The 24,409-nt window shown below is 23.2% G+C and overlaps 1 protein-coding gene across 1 annotated transcript; it reads right to left on the reverse strand.

Moving 5' to 3' along the window:
* Positions 1-3,737: 3,737 nt before the first annotated feature.
* On the reverse strand, positions 3,738-22,406 carry LOC145844408 (membrane-bound glycerophospholipid O-acyltransferase 2-like). Its single transcript, XM_082951805.1, has 14 exons — positions 22,290-22,406; positions 20,533-20,681; positions 19,909-19,986; positions 19,046-19,150; positions 15,008-15,063; positions 14,341-14,395; positions 13,391-13,520; positions 12,009-12,099; positions 11,675-11,776; positions 11,301-11,407; positions 11,032-11,096; positions 6,999-7,131; positions 4,845-4,996; positions 3,738-3,858 (listed from the first exon to the last, which is right to left on the reverse strand). The coding sequence occupies exons 1-14, from the start codon at positions 22,359-22,361 to the stop codon at positions 3,780-3,782; spliced, it is 1,374 nt and encodes a 457-aa protein (XP_082807931.1). The 5' UTR covers positions 22,362-22,406; the 3' UTR covers positions 3,738-3,779.
* Between the last annotated feature and the right edge of the window lie 2,003 nt (positions 22,407-24,409).

Here is a 24,409-nt window from a genome sequence, read left to right on the forward strand (position 1 = left end):
GTAATGCCATCAGGTCAAGGTGCTGAATTTACTTTTAAGAGTACGTTTATTGCTTCATGTTTACTCGTGTCAGATAAGGTAGAGACCGTTTTCGGATCTTCATTGTATTTTATCCTATTATTATAAGTTAATTCTTTGATGTCTGCAAGATCACCTGTATTGCTGAAATTTCTAACACTTTTATTAAGTTCTATAAGCTTGCTTTAATCATAATTTAAAATAAAATAGGAAAAGCATAAAGAAGGACACAAAAAACTAAATGCTTGTCGAAAAACTATCGGTTGGAAGCACCATTCTTTCCAAAAGTTCTTATTCTTGAAACTTCAGGTCGAATGTAAGACCTGCCTTTTCGTTAAAATACATTTCTCAGCCAGTCGTCCCAATATATTTCGCACATTTAGTTTCTAGCTCTTGCTAAAGTTTTCTTTAAAGAACTCTTTGCTGCCTTCCGAAATATTGTTTATTTAACGAAAAAAAAATACGCTCAAAAAGTTTAGTCCAAGGACCTGAGTGTTCAAAAAAACCTTTTGGTTATCGAGTCATACACCAGAACAGTTTAATTGCTCAGGACAGCAGAAATAACAATTTCTCCAAAGAACTCCTGTTTTGCAAAAGTCCTTTTTCTGTTTCTTTCGAATGCAGATCTCAAGATTTTTCATTGTGAAATTTTCTTTTCTGTTTTTTTGAAAGATGACTTAAGTCAGGCTTGGATGCCATTTTGCAAATGTTTCTTTCTTTTTTCTTTGTTAGTTTTTTGTGTTTTATTATTTACTTTTCCAGTTTTTTTTTTGCTGCATCTGAAATTTAACGGCTTGTCATTTAATTCGATTATAGAATCTTGGCTATTATCTTTTATATATGGGTAGTTCTACTTTCTATTTGTTTTTCTTCATCCTTTCAAGTCTTACTTTATTAGTAGCAACCGGATGCTTATTATGTCTGTGTAGACCTGTTATTATTGATCTGTAATTCTGGATCTGTTGTTATTGATTGTAAGATAACATATTTTACATTTTGAGATATATCAGATGTCGAGGTTTGATCTCATACCGTTATAATTTTTGGTTCAGGGCTGACTGTTGGTATGGAACCTGACAACTCCCTTTTAGATGCTGGTTTGCTAATACAAGACAATTATTACTATTAAGTTCTGACGGGTTTTTGAATAGACATCTTTTTTATTTTCTGCAATTGGCCAATCTATTAGTTCTTATCAGTTTGCTATTTCAAGGTTTTTTAAAGAACCATTAAGTTAAAAATATAATTTTACCTTATGTTTTGAGTGTAATGTAGACTTAATATATGAAAAAAAGCAATAACTTATCAGCAAACTAGCTAAAATAGTAATAAAATACGATTACATGTAAACGAAAATAACAAAACAATAATCAAACTGACTGACATGCAAACGAAAAAAACTGATGTTTAGATGAAATAAGATTGCAATTTAATCTTGTTTAATAGAATATATGGTGTTTGTGTTTGAACTTGAGGGTATTGATATGAAATTTATATATATTTTATATATTATGTTCTATGTCATTTTTTGAATTCATTTTAATACTATATAAGCATATATGTTTTTTTTGTTAAAAATCAGCTGTTTCTTTGATTTCAGTTAAAGTTTTCTATTCTTTTCTTCAGCAAATTTTCTGGCTAGAACATCTAGTTTGTCTGCCTCTTCATTTCCATGAGTTCCTATGTGTGCTTTCAAGTGTGTGAATTTGATTTTTACTTTTTATATACAGTATTGGACAAAAAACTAAGTTTCTCAAGCTCCCTTTCTTCTTTACTTAACAGCCGAATTGATATGACCAATTTGTTGAACTGAATTACAACCAGGTTTACCAGCAAAATGCCACCAAACCCTCTCCAACTCGTGCTTGCTGCTTTTGGAGCACTATTTTGATACAAATTTGTACTTTCGTGCACCACTATTGAATGGGTTTTGTTTCTTGGTTTGTAACGACTATCTTATTTTTGATAATCTCTTTTTTTACTTCTTCTTAGGTAAACCTTTTAAGTCAAGTAGGCATTCTGAGTACGCATATTTTAATAAGTATCTATTTTAGTACACATATTTTGATAAGTACGCATTTTAGTACGCACTTCTTATTCAGTAAACATTTTTGAATCTACAAAAAACTTTCTGTCAGTATTATTTTTTATTTAGGCTAGTAATTCTTAGCTACAAACTTTCTATTGGATAGCTGCTGTGTTCAGAATGTGTACTTCAGCTTAAGTTAACTGTAATAAAAAGTTATTGGATTGTAAAAATAAATGATACTAAGTATTTTTTTATCACTGCTTACCTCTTTGAAAATAATCGCTGAGTGTCATAAATATGAAGTAAACTACTGGCAAAGAGCTAATAATTAATTCTGCAAAACGAAAAATGGTATTAAGTTTAAACATTTGTAATTAATTAGGTATGTTTTTAATCAGCCAAGATCTTATATACAATATTTAATAAAATATTACATATAATATTCAAATATATCAAAGTTTCATTATGGATGTGTCTTTGCAACAGATCGTCAGTTTTACATACAACAAATTCTGACACCTAGCCATCTTTACCTTAAAAAACTAACTTCTGGTCATTTTGACCCCAAAAAATTGATTTAGCGTGACCCGTACAACCCTGAATAGTACTAGCTACAATGTTTTAAAAGTTTTCAACTTTTCATACTAACAAATTGTTTTTGCTACAATAAGAATTAAATGAAAGAAAAGTTATTATACATAAAACTTTCCTATAAATAAACACATTTATTATGTGGTTCTTAATAAATCTTAATATACTATTTTTCACTTAAGGTTAATAATACAAAAATCAATTTATTTTAATTTATAGTATTTAATTGAGTATTGTAGAATAGTTATATGTACTTAAATCATTTTTATAATGTTAGAACTCTAAATTTACAATTGTAAAAAACTTACTATTTAGTTTTTTATACCTTTAGTCAAATGTGCAAATTTGATGAAAATAAGAAAAAATAACTGTACAAAAATAAGGTAAAAACATAATTAAAAAGAAGTAAAAAAGTCATAAAGAAGACATGTGCAAACAAAAAGAATGATTTAAAATTAGTTTAAGGCACATGAACATAATTAAAAAATAGTAAAAGTTCTCATTTTAAAACTGTTTAGCAAAACTTATTCTCTTAATCAAAAAATACAATCAATTCGAACATATTTAAGAAAATTTCAAATTAAAATATCAAAACAAATTTAAAGTAATAAGAATTAACAAAATTAGTAGTGAAGAGCTTTTGCAACTCAAACAAGTTTAAAAAATTCTGACAACTATTTTACAACAACAAAATCTCAATTGATGTCAAAACAGTAAAATATATATGAAAATAGCAAATAATAATAAATGGTTAGTGTATGTAGCTGTATAAGAAATTTTTACAAAATGCTTCTTGTTTAAATGCTCCATCAGAATAAAATTAAAATTATTTTTATTTTGTAATAAAAAAACTAGGATTTTACTTATTAGTAATATAATAAAATAACTTTTTTACTAAATAGTTAGTCAATTCTTGTACGACAATTCACTGGATTATCATAAAAATTGATAATTTAAACAGAAGTAGAAAAAAAACTCAATTGAAACAAATTTAAAGTCATAATTTAGTTGCAATGTTATAAAAATAAGTAATTTCAAAGTTATAAATAAAAAATAGTGAAACATAAAGTCACTAAAACACTACTTTTAAGTTATTCAAATAAAATATGAAAAGTAATTTAATTTTGTTTATGGTTTCTCTCTAATGAAGTTTTTTCTTTCCATAATGAGAAACCAAATATATCAGAACTGCTACGATATGTCCGAAAAAGTAGATCGATCTAAAAAATAAAAAAAAATTTGAAAAAATTTCATAAGATTGTAAAATACAAAAAATAAATTAACGATGGTTTAAATGTTTATTGCAACATTTTGTTCAAATTAATTTCGGACAACCGTCCTTCATCAGTGAACTTTAAAACTAGTAGAACTAAACACATTCATGCAACAAATAGATAATTAAAATAAAAATTTTTGTATCTACTGATTCAGGGAAAAAATCACTAGTAAAAACAATTGACTTGTGTCCTGGACCGATTTGCGAATTATTTATAAATCTTGATAAGATTGTAAGTAACAATTATTCTAAAGATATTAATTTATTTTATAAGAATTGTTTGATCAAAAATTTTGAAAAAAAAATCTAAACTATATATGGTTCTGAGTACTTATAAAGAACTTTTATAAAACAGATAAATTACTTAAATTTCAAACTTCTATAAAACTTAGGAATTACCTATATTTGAAAAATTAAAACTTTAAAGATTAAATAAAAAATATTATTCTTATCAACCTATAGGTAGTTAAAATTAAGTTTTGCTCAACTTCACACACCTTATATGCTTAAAATTAAAAATCACTGTAAAATTCGTTATTCGACTAATTTCCGATTGTTAATCTTTATCTTGATAAAAACTTAATCCAATAAAATTCATCATAATTAAAAACCTGAGCTTTTTCTACATATAAATTTGATAAGTTAATTTTAATAAACTGAAGGTGTAGCATTTTATTGATATACAAGTTATGCTTAAATTTACAGCTAGTTTTTAATTAAACTTTTTTTTTGATTTTAAAAAGCTTAACATAGTTAGACAACTATTTTCAAAACAACTGAACACTTTGTAAAATAACACATTTAATATAACATTGTGTACAAAATATTTTTAAATCAACACACACTGCCGTGCACACTTTTTATACTTGTGAACACTTTTTTATACAAATGCACACTTTTTATATTTGTGCACACTTGTGAAATTCTCACCTGTAAAACCGCATGCTGGATGTGTACTCGAGCGTGACGAAGGACAGAGCCATGTAGCTCACCGCTGATTGGACAACAAACCACGTGACCACCTGGTACGCTCGGTTCGACCAATGAGAACTCACGAACAAGTTCCGGTAACTTCGGCGGAACTGTCAAGGTTACAATAGAAATTTTGCTTTTTCATTATATGTACAGGGCTGCCAATTATTTTTTTTTATAAACTTCTTCCAGGTTTTCTGAATATCTTCCAAGTTTTTAAAAGTACATGTTTTTGGGTCTATTTAGTTAAAAACTGTGTTAAATTATATAAAAACATTTAAAAGATACTGTAGAGCTACTTTAAATGTGTTTTTTATTAAAAAATGTTTGATGATGACAAAAATATTGATTTTTATGATGAATTTTCATATATTATATCTAAAAAAAAGAGATTCTTCTCATAAACTTTTTGGTAGTATTATTTTGAAATTAGTATTAAACGCTACTAAAGAAAAGTTTTCACAAGAACAAGTGAACAAAATGAGTAAAATTATTTAATTTGATTTTAATATAGTTTACTTTATATATCTTTATACAAATTTACGTCATGTAACTGTCATTTAATTTATTTACACGTCATTTATTTTTTGACACCTAAGAACTTGTAACAACTTTTTTTTTAAATTACTTTTTACAAAATAGTTAGTCAAACTCTTAAACATAAAATCTCAAAAGTATTCAAATAAAATATGAAAAGCAATTTAATTAGTGGTTTCTCTCTAATGAAGTTTTTTCTTTCCATAATGAGAAACCAAATATATCAGAACTCAGATTGTAAGATAATATATAAGTACACGTTATTTATTTTTTGATATCTAAGAACTTGTAACAACTTTTTTTTTAATTAGTAAAAAGATGTTTACTGATAAAAAAACAAAACTAGTATCTAGGGATTAATTTAAACTTATCAACTTACATTAAAAAGATTTCTTATATTTTCTTTTAATTACAAAAAAAACACTAAAAACCACAAAATACTTATAAAAAATATTAACTGTAATCTTTTTAGTTGCTTAATTACCTTAAAGTATAGTTTATACAATGTAGCAACATATATTTTAGTAAAAAATTAAAATAAACACTAAATTAACCATAGTGTATACAACATTTTTTCTTTTTAAGTGCGTTCGAAGCTTATTGTCAATAAAAAACGGCATAATTTCAAAAATCACAAGTACTTTAATTGAAAAGCACTTTGAAATGATGGTTCGAAAAACCAGTGAACTAATATGTCATATTTAATTCGAATCATGGCGGAAAATTTTGTAGATCAAACTTAAGATAATTTTTTTAATTAAGTTAGAAACCTTCAAGTTGTATCACGATTCCAATTTAACATTTAAAAATTTGTAACTTTTAAGCGTTTTGAGAACATTTGAAACTGTTTTTTATTAAAATAAAATTTATTAATCCAACACCTGTATGTATTTAATTTTTAATTAACAAATTAATTTAGGATGTATTTATAATTATACACAACAAAAATACTAAAAAAAACAGATTAGTTAAAGATAATTTTTGTTTTTACTAAAATTTTTGCAGTGAAGTTTAATAACAGACTAACGAATCTAAAAGTAATTAAAGCAAAACCTTAAAGTTTTTACTCCATTTATTTTAGTATGTAGAAAACAATTTAGTTTAGCACTTATTTAACAAAAAAATAAAAATGGGTCTAAAGATTGTTAAAGTAATCAGTTTATAATTGTAATCAAAAATAAGTTTTTAGTGGAAACCTTGAAACTAGAGTTAAGCATAAAAACAACCTAACTTATGATTAATACTTTATAAATCTTTAAAATTATGGTAATATTTTGATAGTACTTTAATGAAAACAAAGTTTACAATTAATATTTTTCAAAATAAAGTTTAGAAAGATTCTTACTATTACAATCAAACAAAAATACCAAAAAAAAAAACAGTAAATAAAAACATTAAATGATAGAACATATAGTTAAACCTTTATAGATCGCTTTAAGTTATTATTTTATTTTAAAATTCATAAATAACCGTATAACTCCTATAACTTTAGTACCCCAGACATAAATTAATCTAGATTAAATTTTTACTTTAGAATTCTTTTTTTAAATGTATTATATTAACAACTAAACAAACTTTTTTTTGTGTGATAAGAAATAAATGAGTTGTCGCAAACATGATGTAATATCCAGGAAAGAACCCATGCCAAAAAGCGCTTAATAAGAACGACATAAAAGTTTTGTATTTCTCTATTCTGTCATATGCAACCCTGTAAATTTGTTAAATATTCAATAAAAACATAAATTAAAAATAAATGAAAAATTTTGTATTTTTCTAACAATTTACAATACTCTCTGTTAAAAATATTAATGTACAAAATCATATACTAAAATATCATTATTAATATTGTTCTGAAAATATTTATACATATATTTTTGTTATTTAGTTTTATTATTAAATATAAATTAAGTTTTTTAAATGATGCATTTTGAATTAAATTGTTATTTACAAACAAAACTGCATAAAAAAATAGCTTAACGTTCTAAAATTTAATGTTAAAGTATACTGATTTTAAATAGTTATAAAAAGATTATCCTAATTGTGAAAAATTATTGCGTTTTTTAAACAATTCTGCAAATTCCTAATTAAATAACTTAGTTTGTTGTAACAAAAAAGTTACTACATATTACACTTATTGTTTTAATCATGTTTTAATTTAAAACTGAGCTTTTATACTAGTTCTAAAAGAGTATAACTAGACAAAAATAGAACTTAAAAGCAATAAAAAAATACGTTAATACTAAACACTTCAGAAGTATTTAAAATCACTATTACCTTTCAACTTTTAACATACTTTACACAATACTTTACATAACTTTTTTTAAACCTTTTATATACTTTTTACGAAAACTGTATAAACTAATTTTAAGTACTTTATCAACCAAAGTTTAGTCATACTTATTTTACTATTAAAAAAAAATAGCATTATAAGTTATAATACAAATTAAAAAAAAACATTATAAAAATAAACAATACTATATTATTTCATATACTAATTTAAATAAAGTCCGATTTTTTTTTATTTAAAATTCAATTTTATGTCAAGCGCATATAATTAAAAAACAAATGAGGTGATAAACCCTTATTAAGTTGTAAAATTTCTAACATAGTTGGGAACATATATTTACCTAGAAATTTTAACAAAACTGTTTTAAAGCTTAGATAGTAAACAAGTGAGGAATATAAGCCTAAATGCGGTAATTAAACTCTAACTTTTTATACTTGAACAAATTCAATATTTATGTATAATATTTTTTTTTAATTTCATGAATTACATTGTCTACGATTTGATTTCAGAATAATCTAAACCGAAAAATGTTCTAACTTTCATTAGAAGTTCTGAAGTGTTATTGAAAAGAAGTAATTCTAGAATTTAAAATTAAAAATTTATCGCTTTATAAATGACAAAAACATTCTTTTAACTGCTTGATTTTATTTGAAAAAATTCAATATAGATTTTTTTCTGAACTGAATTAAATAATTAACTTGAGTTTACAGAGGTTAAAAAGCAATTAAAACGTAAAACAAAAACATTTTTCGTTCGCTTAATTTATTTTAAAACAAATGAAACGTATAAACCTTTATGAAAAGGAATAACTAATTTACGTAACAAAAAATTTGAAAAGAAAAAATTTGTATTCAAAACATTCTTTAAACACCTGGTTTAATTTTAAAATATTTAAATATAAACTCTAATAAACCTACGTCTAAATAACTTTTACTGAGAATCACCCTTACCGTTAATAGTTTAATATTTATTTTTTAGTTTAAAACACGATAAAAATGTAAAATAAACAAATAAATAAAATATATTCAATAATTTTAATCTAAATAGTAGTTTAGAATAATTATTTTGGCTATTTTTATTTATAAATAAACAACAACTAAAGTTTAAAAATAAACCTATAAAAATCGAAATAGTTTTAAATTTATTTAAATAACATACTCTTAGAATTACTTTTTAAGTTTATATTAATTTTCTTTAAGAAATTCACTAAACTTCTTTTTTCATGCAATCAAAACAATTTACTTAATTACTTCGGTTTTTTCCTAATTTAATTTATTTAGCTGCACTATTTGGAATAAATTTGATTTTTTTGACACAAATATCACTTTTAAATTAAAAAGTTGTTTATTTATTGCTAGCTCAAACTAAACAAAACATTTTAAGCAATAATATATAAAATAAGACATAAAATTTTTATTTCTCTATTATGCCAGTTAAGTACTACAAATTTGAACTAATTTGAACCCAACATATATTTAATGCTTTTACTTTTTTACGTTAAATATTTTCTCAAACAATTATTGCAATATTTCAAGATTACACAATACTTTTGTACATCATTGAATATTGAAATAAACTTTTTTACTTAAAAAAAAGCTTGAAGTTTATAAAAAAATGAATATGACAAATTTGAACCTGCACATGAATCGAAAGCCCCTAAGATAAATCTCAATAAAACAATGCAATGTTGTCAAATTACCTTGTGGTTATACAGCATGTTAATCACTCAAGCGTTAAATTTTTCTCGTGAAATATTTCAAAATTTTTGAATATTTTTACATAACTTCACTCCCTAGTTGTAAAACTGATGTTTTTTATGGTTAAAAATAACCAAGTTGTAAACTAAACTTGGTTTAAAAACATCTACTGAATAAAAATAAACTGAAAATACCACTTACATGACTTTCTACTTGTAAAACTTTCATTTAAATTAAACATAATCTTAAAAATCTTGAAAGTCGACTATTGCATAATACTTTAAAATTGAAGTTATTTACATACATATTAGAAAAGCATAAAACATCAAGACATAACAAAATATATATATATATATACATATATATAATTATTTATTAATTTTAGTTGTCTCAGCTAGAAGTTTTTCACCTAAAATTTTATATTTATTTTATGTTGTGTTTTAGTGAACATTTATAAACTAGTTTTATTAATCAAAAAAGAAGTTGTTATATATCAAGTCACAAAATGATTTTTTAAGATAATGATTTTGGTGAGAATTTTTTTTCTTAATATTTATGAACCATTGTTTACTAAACTGCATAAAATTTTTTGAGCTAAAATTAACTATTTTAGAAATAATTTTTAAGCATACAGTTTTTATACATTATATTGGATCAAAAATTATTAATGATTTTTTCTAATTTTAACTATGTTTAATGTTTTGTTAATGTTTATTTTTTGTTAAATATAAACGTTTTTATTTTTATTTTTCTCATTGTGTGTCCTGTTTAAGTGGCTCAGGTTTTGATGCCTGAGTTCAACATTGCACAATGAACAATCTAATAATAAGAATAATAAAAATACCATACATTTTCTTAAACATTGGCAAAAATATAATGTTCGTTCATAAAAATAGGAGCATTTTTTATAAAAACACATATAGCAACTCAATTGCGCACAGAAAGTTTTATAGCATAAATGTTCACAACACTTTTTAAAGTTTACAATTTCTTGTTGAAAAAGAACAAACACATAATAATATTTTGCAGAAATTAAACGTTTGAAGAAAATACAGCTGAAATGTTTAAAAATTGGGTTGTGTCTGAAGGAGATACGTGACTTTTTATAGGTTAAAAAGCTCATTTTGGATTATACGCTTCACTTAACATTAAAATTATATGATGTCTGTTGAACTTTGTAAATCTTATTCTAATTGGTAGTTTTGCGTGCACTTGTTACCGACAAGAATTTAAACAAATAAACGTTTTAGCTTAAATCGACCTCAAGTTAAACAACTATAAAAAAACTAAACTATTTTGTATACGCATTAAATTTCAATGAATATGAACCTATATTGAAATGTTATATACTATTCAATTTACCCTGCTAATTGCGTGTATATCGAAATTATTAATTTGCATATAAATAAATGTGCTTATTTTTAAGTAGAAGCAAAATATACTTTAGATCGCTTTTATATTTACAACGCTTTTTTAAAATATTTAAATGTCAATTAAACTAATTAAAATTAAACAAAATAAAGCTATTTCTAAAAAGTATGATCTGTATTGAATAAAGTAAAACTTTTAAGTAATTTTGCAAAATATAAGCAATTGAGAGTAAAGTTTAATAAAATAAACTAACAGTCTTATCCATTTAACAGTTGAAATATTCCAATTGTCAATATAAGTTTTCATACCGGTTGCCAACTGTTAATAAATTTTTTCAATAGTAAAACTATTATTTAATTCACAATAAAATTTATTTATTGAAAACACTAACTTTAATGAAATTGTGTAGATGTTTATGCATTTTTTGTTGAAAATTGTACTATTGTTTTAATAAACATTTTGTGCATTTTAATACAATTCACCTCAATTTGAAGGGTATTGATATTATTATATTTTAATTACCTCAATTTCAAGGGGTTTGATATTATTGGCACCATCCCACAATTCCTTGTTGTTATGGGGATCGTTTCCTTGGTAACCGATTCCCGCCCCATTGAAAATACCCTCTCCTGAGAAAGTTTATTAAATATTACACTGTGTAGATAAAAATCATGTGAATGCATAAATCAAGCTATAATCAATAAACTTAAATTTTTAACTAATTGTTTTAACAAAAATTCAAAAGTTTTCCACCCATAATTTTTATTATAATATTATGTTTTAATAAAAACTATGCATGAATAAAGTTATTTACAAAAACACGAAATTGAAAAAAAATTTCAACTGAAAATTTATCAAAACATTTCTTATTAAATTATTTCGTTTATCTAACTAACCAATAATCCAAACTCCGTAATATTTACACCTGACAGTAAGTAGTGAAATGTACAAATAAAAACATCTGTATAGTAACGAGTTGGATTTCATAAACTCTGGGTCTGTTTAGATGACAAGGTAGTCAAGAAATAATAACAATTTTGTGATTGATAATAAAAAATCGCAAATATTTTTATTGTTTAAGTGTAACGTTTCAAATATTAAATTTACAAGTTTTAGTGGTTATAAAAGTTTTTAACAGAATAAAAAATAAGCAAAACTTTCGGTATTGGTTAATAAAGTATTCACCAATACCGAAAGTTTAAATTCACCATTATAAATGAAACAAACTACCTGAATTGCTCACATTTGGAAATATGTCTGACACAAAAATATAAAAAATTGTTAGAGACAATCCCTTTAAAAATCTTGAAATGGCTGGGTTCTGTAAAAGTTTAAGTTTAGATTTCACTTGTTTATAATTTAAACAGTTTCTAAATAAATTTGCAATATGTTAAACTATTTTTTTTATTAAAAAAAAAATTCACATAATGATTAATAATTTTGCAAATATTATTTTAAGGAAAAATAATAACATTTGTATATTTTTATAAACATGCTTAAAACATACAACTTATCCGAACTAATTTACTCATTTTTTAACGTCCCTCAGTTTTATTTTACAAAAATCAGTTTTTTAACAATAAAAAACGGTTTTAAAAAAACCAAAACTATTTTGAAGCTTTAAAACTTCGTTAGAAGCCGACAAAAATATTCACACCAAATTTAAATTAAAAGGCATTTTTACATTGTCTTGTAAGGTGGGGCTCAAAGCACAATAAAATATTTGCGTTTAAATACGGTCTAGGTTTACTTAAGTAAACATAACAGCTTTTGAGAAACAAAAATCCTTTGATATATAAATATAAAAGTTTAGTTCATTTTAATTAACTAGAGAGTTTTACTTTAAGAACAATAAATATTTGCTTTAATTAAGTTGCACAAGTGTAATGAAATGAAATTGGTAGTAAGTATATACTTGAAATATTTTTAAATAATAGTTATTTTGTATATCAACTTATACGAATATGAGCTTGGGCGTGTGTAAACATTATATAAAGCTTTTGATAGTAAATTATCGTTGATTTGTTTTAAAAAGTCAGTTTAAATACTAAAAATATTTATTAATACTAGTTAAAGCTTTACAAAATGTTAATTTCAAATAAAATTGTCGTTTAATTAGATTCAAGTAAAAATATTTTATAATTAAAAAGTAGTTTTTTCATAAATTGGTATAAGTTTGAACATGTGCCAAAAACTATTTTGAAATATTGTTAAAAATTTACAAATTTTGTACTAAAATACTTCATTATGATAAAAACTTCTAAAGTTCTAAGTTAATTACAATGCAAATGTAAACAAAACTAATTCTAAGTGTTTATAAACTTGAGAAAAAATATAAAACATTTTGATGAACATTTAACGACAAAAATGTTTTAAAAGTCTAATTAAATAAACACGAAGAGTTTCAGAATTTTCATATTAGAGCTTACATAATATTAAAAAACTTTTTTTTGAATAAATCATAAACTTTATAAAAGATTTGACAAATATAAATATATAAGTAATTGAATAAAAAAAACTTACTTAATGTTAATAGGACTATAATTACAACTAAAAAAAATTTAATCTATAAAAACTCAATACTTTAATTATAATAAATAAAAGCAACTAACAGTTTTAGGTTTACTTTTCTGTTGAGAATCAAATATGTTGATGTAGTCATTATAAAACACAAGCGGACCGGTTAGAATACCGAGAAAACTGAAAGTGTAGGAAAATAACTCCGCAAATGTCGGTTTCTTCCTATTAATAAAACTATTTTATAAATTATTACCATACTACTTGTGTAACATTTTTTCATAACTTTTGATAATTTTTTGAATAACTTAGGTTTTTTCAAAGAACATATTTTTCTAGGTTTTAAAAACATAAAAACAAAACTAAACCGAATTGTTTTGTAATCGTAGTTTGAAGGTTCTTTAGCTTCTAAAGAATACCATTAAAAGTAAAATTAATCAAAAACTACACAATATTGTCATTGTCAAAGAAATTGTGGCGCAGTATTAAAATCGGATGTTTTTAATTAAATTAAGGAATTACATAACACCTTATTGTAAACTTTTGTTTTCGCGAACGCGTTTTACCTTGTAACCTTTCAACTTCTTATAAAAGCATAAACAAGGTGTTTGTGTGAAAATAAACAAGTGAAAAATAAATTTAAATAAAAATATTTAAACTAATTATTTTATTTTAAACAAACTCACCTATACAGCTTTAGTTATGGTTGGCATTAAAATGAATTTATTTTAATATATTTAAGTTAAACGAAAATAAATGGACCTTACAGCAAAAGTATTTTTTTGAAAATAAACTTTAAAACTTTAAAAAGCTATAAATTTATTCTAAGAATGAATTTTACCAAAAAAAATTGAAAAAAAAAATTAACGTGCAAACTTTTTATTTTTAAAATTTTTTTTTTACAAAAATTTTATGCAAATAATATAGATAATCATTTGCTAAAGATCAAATGTAAAAATATTTTTGATTAACACATTCCAAATAATAAAAATTAACTTGTTTTTGCTTACTAAAACTAAAAAAATTTACTTGAAAACTTTTATACCTAATTGCTTGTTTTCTTCTTACCAAAGTTAAATTTTCATCTTTTGCACACAAACCTGTTTAAAAAGACTTGTTAAATTTAAAATAAATAGTTTTTTTTTTTAATATCTTAAATATTAGTATTGACCAGTTTTCACCGTACTTTTTGGTTAAAAAAACCTTATTTTATTCTTTTATTTTAACTTTAAGAAGTTAAACAAAATGTGTTGAAGCAATTTAAATACAGCTGTTAACTATAATAAAACGTTTTATATAAAGCTGCAAAAAAATAAATATACTTAACCAGATGTACTTTTATAACTATAATATGAAATGTTTATACTAAAATAATAAACTTTTATTGAAGCAATTAAACTAAAATTAATCTTTATGTTTTTTAGACAAAAATGTAATACAAACTCTAAATAAAAGCGAAAAATTTATCTAGTTTCGAACTTTCTCATAATAAATTTCTATCAAACCCAAGTGTAATAAAAATTCAAATATAATTCAGCTTGGTGACTTTAGTGATAAACTGTATTGATTTGTTTTTAAACTATGTTATATAAATTACATTGCCCTGAGATTAATGAAACTAATTTGTTTGGTGAATTTTTATTTAAAAGTTTAAATGGATTTGTATGTTTAACGTGTATTTAACTTATTTTTTAAATTTAATTACTGCTTACCATCGTACAAGCTGCAGCTGAAAGATGTGAGTCTCTGCGTTAAAACCATAATTGTGCTGAAAAACAAGACTATGTTGAAGATTATATAGAAAACACTCACATTCGTGAAGTTAAATTTTTCTAGTATAACTTTTATTTAAGCATTTTAAACTAAACAATAAATGAATTGTAACGAAATCTATAAAGGCTGTGTGAGAATATAACCGTTTTGAACGTGAATTTTAATCTTTTACTTACATCTTAACTAGTTTTTACGTGCTTGTTATCGTTTGTGGCCAAATTAACTTGAATATTATATATAATTATATTACAAGATATTTTCAACACTTCAACGTGTGAAAAAAAAATTAGATTAAATTTTAAATCATGTTGATAATCATTGTTATCAAAGTTTACAAATATTTCAAAATAAACTTAACTGTAACATACGTTTAAAAAAATTCTTTGCAGCAATTTGTATTCTCTTTTTACTTTACTAACTTTATAATTATAAGTTTGTTAAATCCTTAAAAATTGTTTTACTACATAACAAACATACATTTAATGCAATTGGTTATGCTTTAATTCATATTGAACATAAAAGCATTTTAATTTTACAAGTAGTTTGAATTAGTCTTAACTTATGTTTTTATTTTATCGTATGCGTTGTTTTTCATTTTAATATATGTTGAATTTTTGAAATTCAAGCTTTTAAATTGCTTTAATACTAGTTTACCATGTTAAACCTTACAATGTTTAATCATCAATTTAATCAATTATTCAAGTTTAATTAAGAGAGTCTACAACTTTTTTAATAAAAACCGACCCTTATGTTTTTTTTAAATTATTATTTTGATGAAACATAGTTTTTGTTTAACTAAAAGCTAATTCAAACTTTTTTGACTTAAATTTACTTTTAACTTCAATAATACTTTATTTTTATATTGAACGTACATGTTTTCACAACTTTACATGTTGTTTTGATTAAAAAATTATTTTTCTGATATTTCAAGCTATTTCTTAAGTATATTAAACAATGATGGAAACTTGAAAGTTTTGAAACTAATTTAACCAAGCACTTTTATTTTCTTTTAGAACTATCTGTAAATCGCACATACTTACTTCTCCTATTTCTTCAGAGCTTTTAATTAAATAAGACATTTTAACAAGTTTTTTGACTTAATCTGAACATTTTTTAGAATATATTCTTCAAAATATTTTTTTAAACCGCCTAACTCAATATATTTTAAATTTATAAATAATGATTATTTCTTTTTAAACTTTGGTTGTGTACTTTATTGAGTTGAACAAAAATTTTTGTTTCACTCAATTTTTGTTTTTTGTAATTTTAATTTTTTTTTTTAACTTTAAAACACCTAATAAGTGAGTTTTATTTGAAAAGATCTGTAAAGACTTTGTAAAGTTTATTAATATCTATAAAATTTAAAATTACAATATATTTTGAAGTTATTCCTATACATGTTCTTAAATGTTTTACAACATTTTTAAACTTTATGTCGTGTATTATAGTTTAAAAAAAAATTAGGTGAAACATTAATAAGCTTTAAAACATTTTAGTTGTCAGTTTTTACCTAATAAAGTAATAAAAAGACAAACATTTTAAATTAAAAAATAAACTATTTAATTTCTAGCTCATAGTTATGTTTAAAATATATTTATAGCAGCAATAAAATATTCACATGTAGGTCATATTACAACATAAAACATATAAATTTTATATGCTTGCTTTATATTTTCAATTTAATCTTTTGATAAAAAATTAAAAAAGCAATAAAAATATATCATGTTTAATAAAAAACCACCGTTTAGCTTATAATTTTCACACACTTAAATTAAAAATAAGACAACTAATGTATATGGAAATTATTATTTTAATTTCATTATTTTAATTGACTTTTTGCATCATGGTTTATTTTAATAATAACAATAATAAAATCTAGTTATAATCCTTAAAAAAAATTCAAATGTAAATTAAACTTCAAAAACGGTTTTTTTAATTCAAAATGTTCACACGGAACTTTATGAAGTCTATGAAAATGAAACATAAACAATAAGCTTTATGATTTTAAATGACACTTTGTATATAGTGTGGGAGTCAAATTCGATTATATAAATATTTAATTATTCAAAATACTTTTTATAGTCATAACATAAATATTTTTATAGTGTTAGTAATTTTTATTATTTGCAATACTAACATTGAAACTTTTCAAGCAGTAGTAAGATAAAAAAAAGGTAATTTATGAAAGTAAATTGTTGTAGGGCTCAAACACCTAAATATGATTTAAAATAAACATAAAATACAGATTTTTTTGAATTTATACATCGGAAAATTTTCCTACAAGCTAAAAAAAAAAAGAGGTTACTAAACAAAACACAATTATTTTTTTAGGTGTGTAGTAAAAAAAAATATCACTTTTACAAAATATTTTACTTTCATTACTTAAAGGTCAAATTTTTACTTCTTTTTACTTAAACTTAATGAAAAATAATTTAAAACTTTATACAGAGTAACCAATTTTTTTTGTCCATTTTAAGTAAACAATCAAATTTTATTTAAAAACTGTCTTAAATAGTACAACAGCTATGAAGCTACTTTAAATGTAATTTTAAATAAATGAAATTCTAAATGATTAAAAAAAAACATTTAAATGAAAAATTTTTCATATCTAGTCATAATTTCATCACTTTACATGTAAAAATAGTTAAAAACTCCAGGTTTTTTGTGATTTTTGTTAAAAAATTCTAAGTTTTTCAAGTTTTTTTTAAAGTTTATCAAACTCCAATTTTCCTTAACTTTTTGCTAAAGTTGTTAAATTCAAGGTTTTTGGAAACCCTGATTCTAAATTTATTTTTAATAATTTTAATAACCAATCTTTTTAATAAGGTACATAATATTGTATGGTTTCCTTTAAAAAATGATTTGATTACTAGAGTTGTATAACTTTAATTTTATTTATCTTTTGCTAACTTTCGAAATTATTTTTAATAGGAACAATGGAATAAGATGAAACACGATTTGATGATAATAAGCATTGAGATAAGAATTGCACAACACACTATTTTGTTACAAGCTTTAACTTTTTTTGGATGAAATTAAGTACAGTCAAACTTAAAGTTTTACTTAAAAAACTTTAAATTTCAGCTTATAAAAAGCTCTAAACACTTAGAACAAGTTTAAAACACCTTATACAGAACTTTAATATTAATAATAAAGTATAGTCAAATTTTTCTGATATGAAATAATTTTATTTAAAAAAAATTGCATGTTTTATAGTTATTTGATAAACTCAATTTTGTTTATTGGAGGAATACTAACATTACTGACATTACAACTTAACAAAAACGAATATATCTACACTATGTTATACACACATAAATCCACACAAGGACAAGCGAAACATTTGGCTAATGATGAAAACTTACCTTTAAATGGACCAATGTTTTGTCTAATAATGTATTGAAAAATTAAGAAAACATTTTCATAATTTACACAAAAACAGTGTATTTATATTTACAAACACTTATATATTTTATTAATAAACACTCAACTTTGTACAAAAAGTATAAATCACATTTAAAAAGTTTCATATATTTAGTTAAGATTCTGCTACTTACTTAAGTTAGAAATTGTAGTTAAAACTTTTATTAACTTATTTAACCTTGGAAATATTTACTGTAGATTGAATATACCTTATCTACTATAAAAAACTTGAAGAAATTGATAATTGACAGCTATTTCTATAAAAAACTTAACATGTAATTAATTACAGTAAAAATTGAAAACCATGATAATTGGTTAAATTCATAAACATTACTCTTAATAGACTTATTTTTGTAATAACTTTAAAATACAACTTAAACGTCAGTTGTGAAATTCACACACTAGCTATATCTTTTACATGTGGTTTATCAAACTTATAGTAGGTAACAATGAACAGCCCCAAGAATTTTTTTTTTAATTTACAAGAAACAAGTTGAACTAAACCATTAAAAAAACAGTTTGTATTACAAAAACCGTTATTTAAATCAACTAACCCGGAAAAATCAGCAGCCCCAGGAGCCATGTCGGTGAACAACTTGAGGTAAGTGATGAGGATGTTTCCAACTGTCAGGCAGCCCATTGATAGTATGAATATACTCCTGAGAAAATTGTTTTCAGTTTTGTTAATTACTGTGATAGAAAGTGATAGCTTATAGGTATTATATATTTGCTCATGAAAAGATATCATAACTAAGTTAATGTATGCAGTTAACAAAACAATTTTTAGTTGATAAAAATAACTTTGAAAGTCACTGTTGTCATGTAGTAAATCAACTCATAGAACAGTAATAGTTTCATCTGAAGTATAAAACTAAATTCAAAACTCAGCTATTTAGTTTAAAAATTAGCAATTGACAATAAAACTAATGCACTTATAAAATAATTTTATTAAAATTGAAAACTAAAAGCTTTATTCATAGTTATTTTACTTACAGTTTACTGAATTTTTATTTTGAGTTTCGTTTTATGTTTGTTTTCACAAAGTCATATAAAAGAATTTTTCCTATACTTAGCTTAGGAGTACACTGAGCATTTATTTTTTGAATAACATAAAACAAAACAAAAGAATATTGCACAGCCACAGTATGAATGCAATTTTATTTCTTTTATAAAGTATAACTTGTACAATGAATAAAATAGAAAAAAAAAATTATACTTTATTTACAGAAGTGATTTATAAAATCTGTTTTAATTAAATAAAAAGCTTTGTTTCTTGTACTTTTGAAAATACTTCAACAGTGGAGTTAAAATAAACTGAAAGACTTCTCACACTATGTAAACTCTGTCATTCAATAAAATAATGTTTAGTACTAAGTTCATCCTTAAAATTCATAAGAAGCAAAAATAAATTACTAACCAACATGCCTTCTCTAGTGAAAGCAGCTTGAGAAATGCAAAGGACAGAAGAACTTCGAACAGTGGCAAGCAGATTATCCTGAAAGTTACAACTAGTAATTGCTAGTAACAACTTCACAGGGAGTGTGAAGCAAATTTTTAAATGTTTTACTGTTTATTAGTTACAAAATAGTTTTTGTAAAACTTAATTTAAACAAGATGTTAGTTAGATATGAAATATTTCAGCACTATAGATAAGTCGAGGTAGATTATGTTGCACCACCAATGGAATGTAGCCTCTGACATGTAAATGTCACTTATATTAATTATTAAAATATATTAATAAATCTTAAACTTAATCCAAAAAAATAGACTGATTATTAACAAAAACAACTATACTGAATAGCTTCTAAACCTGGAATAAAAAATTTAAACGTATCCTATCTAAAATAAGAAAACAAACTATTTATTATACATAATTTTAAAACTTGTTTACATTTAGCTCAGAAACTTTTGGTGAAAAACTGTATAAAGCAAAAACAAAATCAAACAAGCTATTCAGATAATGTGAGTGTGTTATAAAAAATAAAAACTGAAATGAGTTCAAAAAAACATAAATAAAGTAAATGAAAATAATAAAACAAACCATCCCCAGTTGTGTACAGAGAGGTAGATGCCAATGAAAGCTGGAACATAAAGTTTGAAAACTCTTGAAAATTTTTCTGATGGTAGTAATGTGTGGTTGAGTAGAAAGGAACAGATCAGAGAGTACAAAAACGACAAGAACAATCTTAACTGGAAAATTTATTTTATAAAAGTTTTTTGTTATTTTGTAAAAATGTTGATAATATTATATGAAGTTTTGTTGACCTCCAGTAAATATTAATAATTAAAAAAAGCTTGAAAATTAATAATAATTTTATAAACATATTATAAATAAAACTTGAAAAGAATTGCAAAATACTTTTTGAAAACTTAAATTTATACATAAAGACAAATGCACGGATTTCATTCTGAAAAATTACAAGGCACTTTGTGATATTCAAACATTTAGATAAATGCCAACAAGTAGTGCAAACTAATAGTCGAAAAAAAACAAAACTATATTAAAATTTCACTCCTTATTTAAGAAAAAGGATATGTTTTTAAATAGTTGAATGTTAGTTAGTAAAGTGCAGGTAAATAACACCTTTATTAAATTTTACATACTTCCCTAAAAATATAAATACTAAATATATGGTCCACCTTATTTTGTATAAACAGGTTTTAATTTGAGAAGTTTATCTGAGCTATCAGAAAGTTTTTAACAAAAAACAAATTTCAAAGAAACTTTTGAGATATATGAAATCAAAATTGGTAACATCAAAATGTCCCTTATGAAAAGCCAAAAAAACATTATATAACTAAACATTTAAACTTTTCTTTAATTCAATTGATGGTGACTGATGTTTTTAGAATTTTTACGCTAAATTCATTAACAGTATTCAAATTAATCTAACAAAATTATTTTCTTAATTTGAAAAAAAGATAACAAAATTGAAAAATTACTTATTTTTGTAATTTTCAACAATTATTCAAATTAGAGTTATTTTATAGTATTCAACTAAACTAAAACTTGAAAGTTTCAAAACTATTTAAAGAATGAAAATTTAAGGTCTCTAGATAAAATACTAAAATGTTTTTGTTTAATATTTAAGTTTTTGAGAAGTTAGAAAACAAAAAGGTATGATATCAAACCAATGTCAAAGTGAAATTATATAATATTGTATTCAATGTCTTTTTAACCATTATTTTAGGCTAAAAATCAATGTTTTAAGTTAAAATATTTAGTCTAAAATATAATTTATTTAAACAAGCTATATATCAATTGAATTAAGTTAATTAATGATAAATTTATAAAACTTACGTATTTAATCCCTTCTTTTTTACAGGATTGTAATCAATATAAAGTATTGTATTGATTTAATTGTTTAATATTATAAAATAAAAGTACAATTAAATATTTAAGGTTTATTAATTTGTGACAAATAAATTTAATTCTATCTATGTATTTATAAGATGTATATTTTTGAACTAAAATTATGCTTAAATTAGACATCAAATTTAATATAATTTTAGTTTGATATTGGTTTGACATCATGCTAGGTAATTACCAACAAAAACATTGCAGACATTATACTTGTTACCAAAACTTTTTACAAAACAGACTATATCTAGTTTTTTATGAAAATCAAAACTCAAGAAGTAAATATACTTTTAAAATGCTTCATACTTAAGTTATTAAGATTATGATTAACTGATATTAGAATGTGTGTGTTATCTTAACAACTTATTTTGTTACAGTTTCAATAAAAACAAACAATTAAACTTTATTAAAAATTACTACTTGTGACTTTTATTAACCTCTCCATCACCGAATCTAATACCAGTGGCGCTGAAAATTGCATTCGAAATTCCTTCTTGAATGAAATCCATTAATTCTGTTTGAGAATTTAAAAATAATAAATACTAACTCACAACATTCTACTTGTGATGCTAATCACAGCTAATGCTAAGATTTAAACTCATAGTAAAACTGAAGAAAGTCCCTTAAACAAAACTCACTTTTGTAATCTTGACTTTAACGTTGGTTAAAAACTCGAACTTGATGTTTTTACTTTGACTTATTTTTAATTGCTTGAAACACTGCTACAAGTAAAACAATAAGTTGTATTTAGTAGATATAAAGGTTATAAAAATTATATTGCTAAAATTTTTGTTAAAAAATATTCGAAAAAACAAGCTTGTTGGATTTCAATTACTTTCGAAGTACTTGCTTTTTTAAAACTAACAAGTGACAAACGTTCCTCTTTTTTAAACTAATAAAACAAGTGCACACAGTTCTTAAATACTGAAGTAATTTAAATGAGTGTCAGATAAATCAGAAGATTAATGGAAATATAATCTAATGAAAAATCATAAGTTTAAGCAAAGATAATATTTTTAAACATATACAAACTATATTAATCATATGCAGTATTAGCTTACGTTCGTTAATTAAGTAAAGTGATACTACTACAGATTATGCGATAAAAACTGAAGAATAATTATTTATAATGTTCAAAACGACTTAAGTTACGCATATTTCAATAAGAGTTTATAATAATTAGAATAAGATAGATTAACGTCTATTAACTTTCAAGAAGTTTTCTAGTACTTGAATTTAGAACTGGTATTTCTTTTAAAACAATTAAATCGTAGTATAGCTCAAGTCGTTTAACACATTACAAGTAATCATTTTTAGTAGTTGTATCTGAAAACCAAGCCATTGTATAATCCGTATAAGCCTATTTAGTTAACGTTTATCTAATACGGTATATCGTTATTACATATTTTATCTATCATTAGTAATTAATTCGTTAAATTGTACATATAAGTTGTATCTATATTATATTTACGTTTATCTTCTACTTTATCATTTATTCTTATAAATACTTATGTATTTAAAAACACTTATTGTAGCTTTTAAATTAGTTTCATACAGAGAAATGTACATCTGTTCCAATTAAGTAATTACATTGCAAACTATTGTTAAACTAATTATATACAAATTTTAAGAAAATTTCATTCGTAATCTATAAAATCATTAAGGAACTATAATTCTATGATGACGGTAAACAATTTTCAGGTTTATAGATGTAAAGTTTTTTTTTTCCTATGACTTTATTGTTTTAATTTTTAAAAGTTTTTGGAAAAAGAACCTTTTTCCGCGGTTAACTAAATATAAATGGTCATAAAAAACAATCATTTTGTTTACATGTTGTTATTATTCGAAGATCTTCAGCTTAGCTAAAAGTTGCTTTTTATTATTTTGTAAAAATCAAATTAGTTTTTGAAATATTAGGGTACAAAGTAAAAAAGCTCAATAAGTTCCTCATGTTCGAACAAAAGCAAAAAGCAATATAAGAATATATCATGAAAAATTAATGTTCTACTACAATTTTTAAGCAATATTTTTAGAGCTTTCTTAATTTGATTTTACAAAAATAAATATGATATCTGTTAAAAGTTTTTTTTCTTGAGTGAAAGTATTTTTTTTGAATTCTTACAAAAGGATTTTTTCTATTAATGCAAGGAACATTTCCTAAAAACTTGAGGTAAATTGATCAAGAAATTAAAAAGAAGATAAATTTTTAGTGATACTAAAAAGATTCCTATAGTATATAGTAAGAGCTTTCATGTATGGTATAATATTAATTATTTAAAAAAAATTTTGGCCCTCAATCTATGATCTATTAAAAATTTAAAAGCTCAATGCGAGGGTTCAGTTTTGTTTATTAAGTATGATTATGATTTATAATAACAAATTAGTATTTTAGATCCATATCTTACTCTTATTTCTATATTCAGATTAACTGTAGTAGCATATTTAGAAAGACACTCAGTTCACTTCAACATATGTGTAGTATTTTAACAAGTAAGAAGCTTTAACGTGTTTCACATTTTCGCGATTATAACAACTAGGATATACAGTTGTTGTATTT

The sequence above is a fragment of the Thalia democratica genome, chromosome 9 (genome assembly GCF_965202585.1).
Source record: "Thalia democratica chromosome 9, ktThaDemo2.hap1.1, whole genome shotgun sequence".
NCBI lineage: Eukaryota > Metazoa > Chordata > Thaliacea > Salpida > Salpidae > Thalia > Thalia democratica.

Excerpts from the sequence above, each read along its gene's own strand:
- LOC145844408 (XM_082951805.1), bottom strand. The coding sequence starts at position 22,361 with ATGGATTTCATTCAAGAAGGAATTTCGAATGCAATTTTCAGCGCCACT. Across the intron at positions 14,396-15,007 it reads CAGCTGCAGCTTGTACGATG|GTTTGTGTGCAAAAGATGAA; the intron begins GTAAGCAGTAAT and ends CTTTTTAAACAG. Across the intron at positions 13,521-14,340 it reads AGAAGAAAACAAGCAATTAG|GAAGAAACCGACATTTGCGG; the intron begins GTATAAAAGTTT and ends TTTTATTAATAG.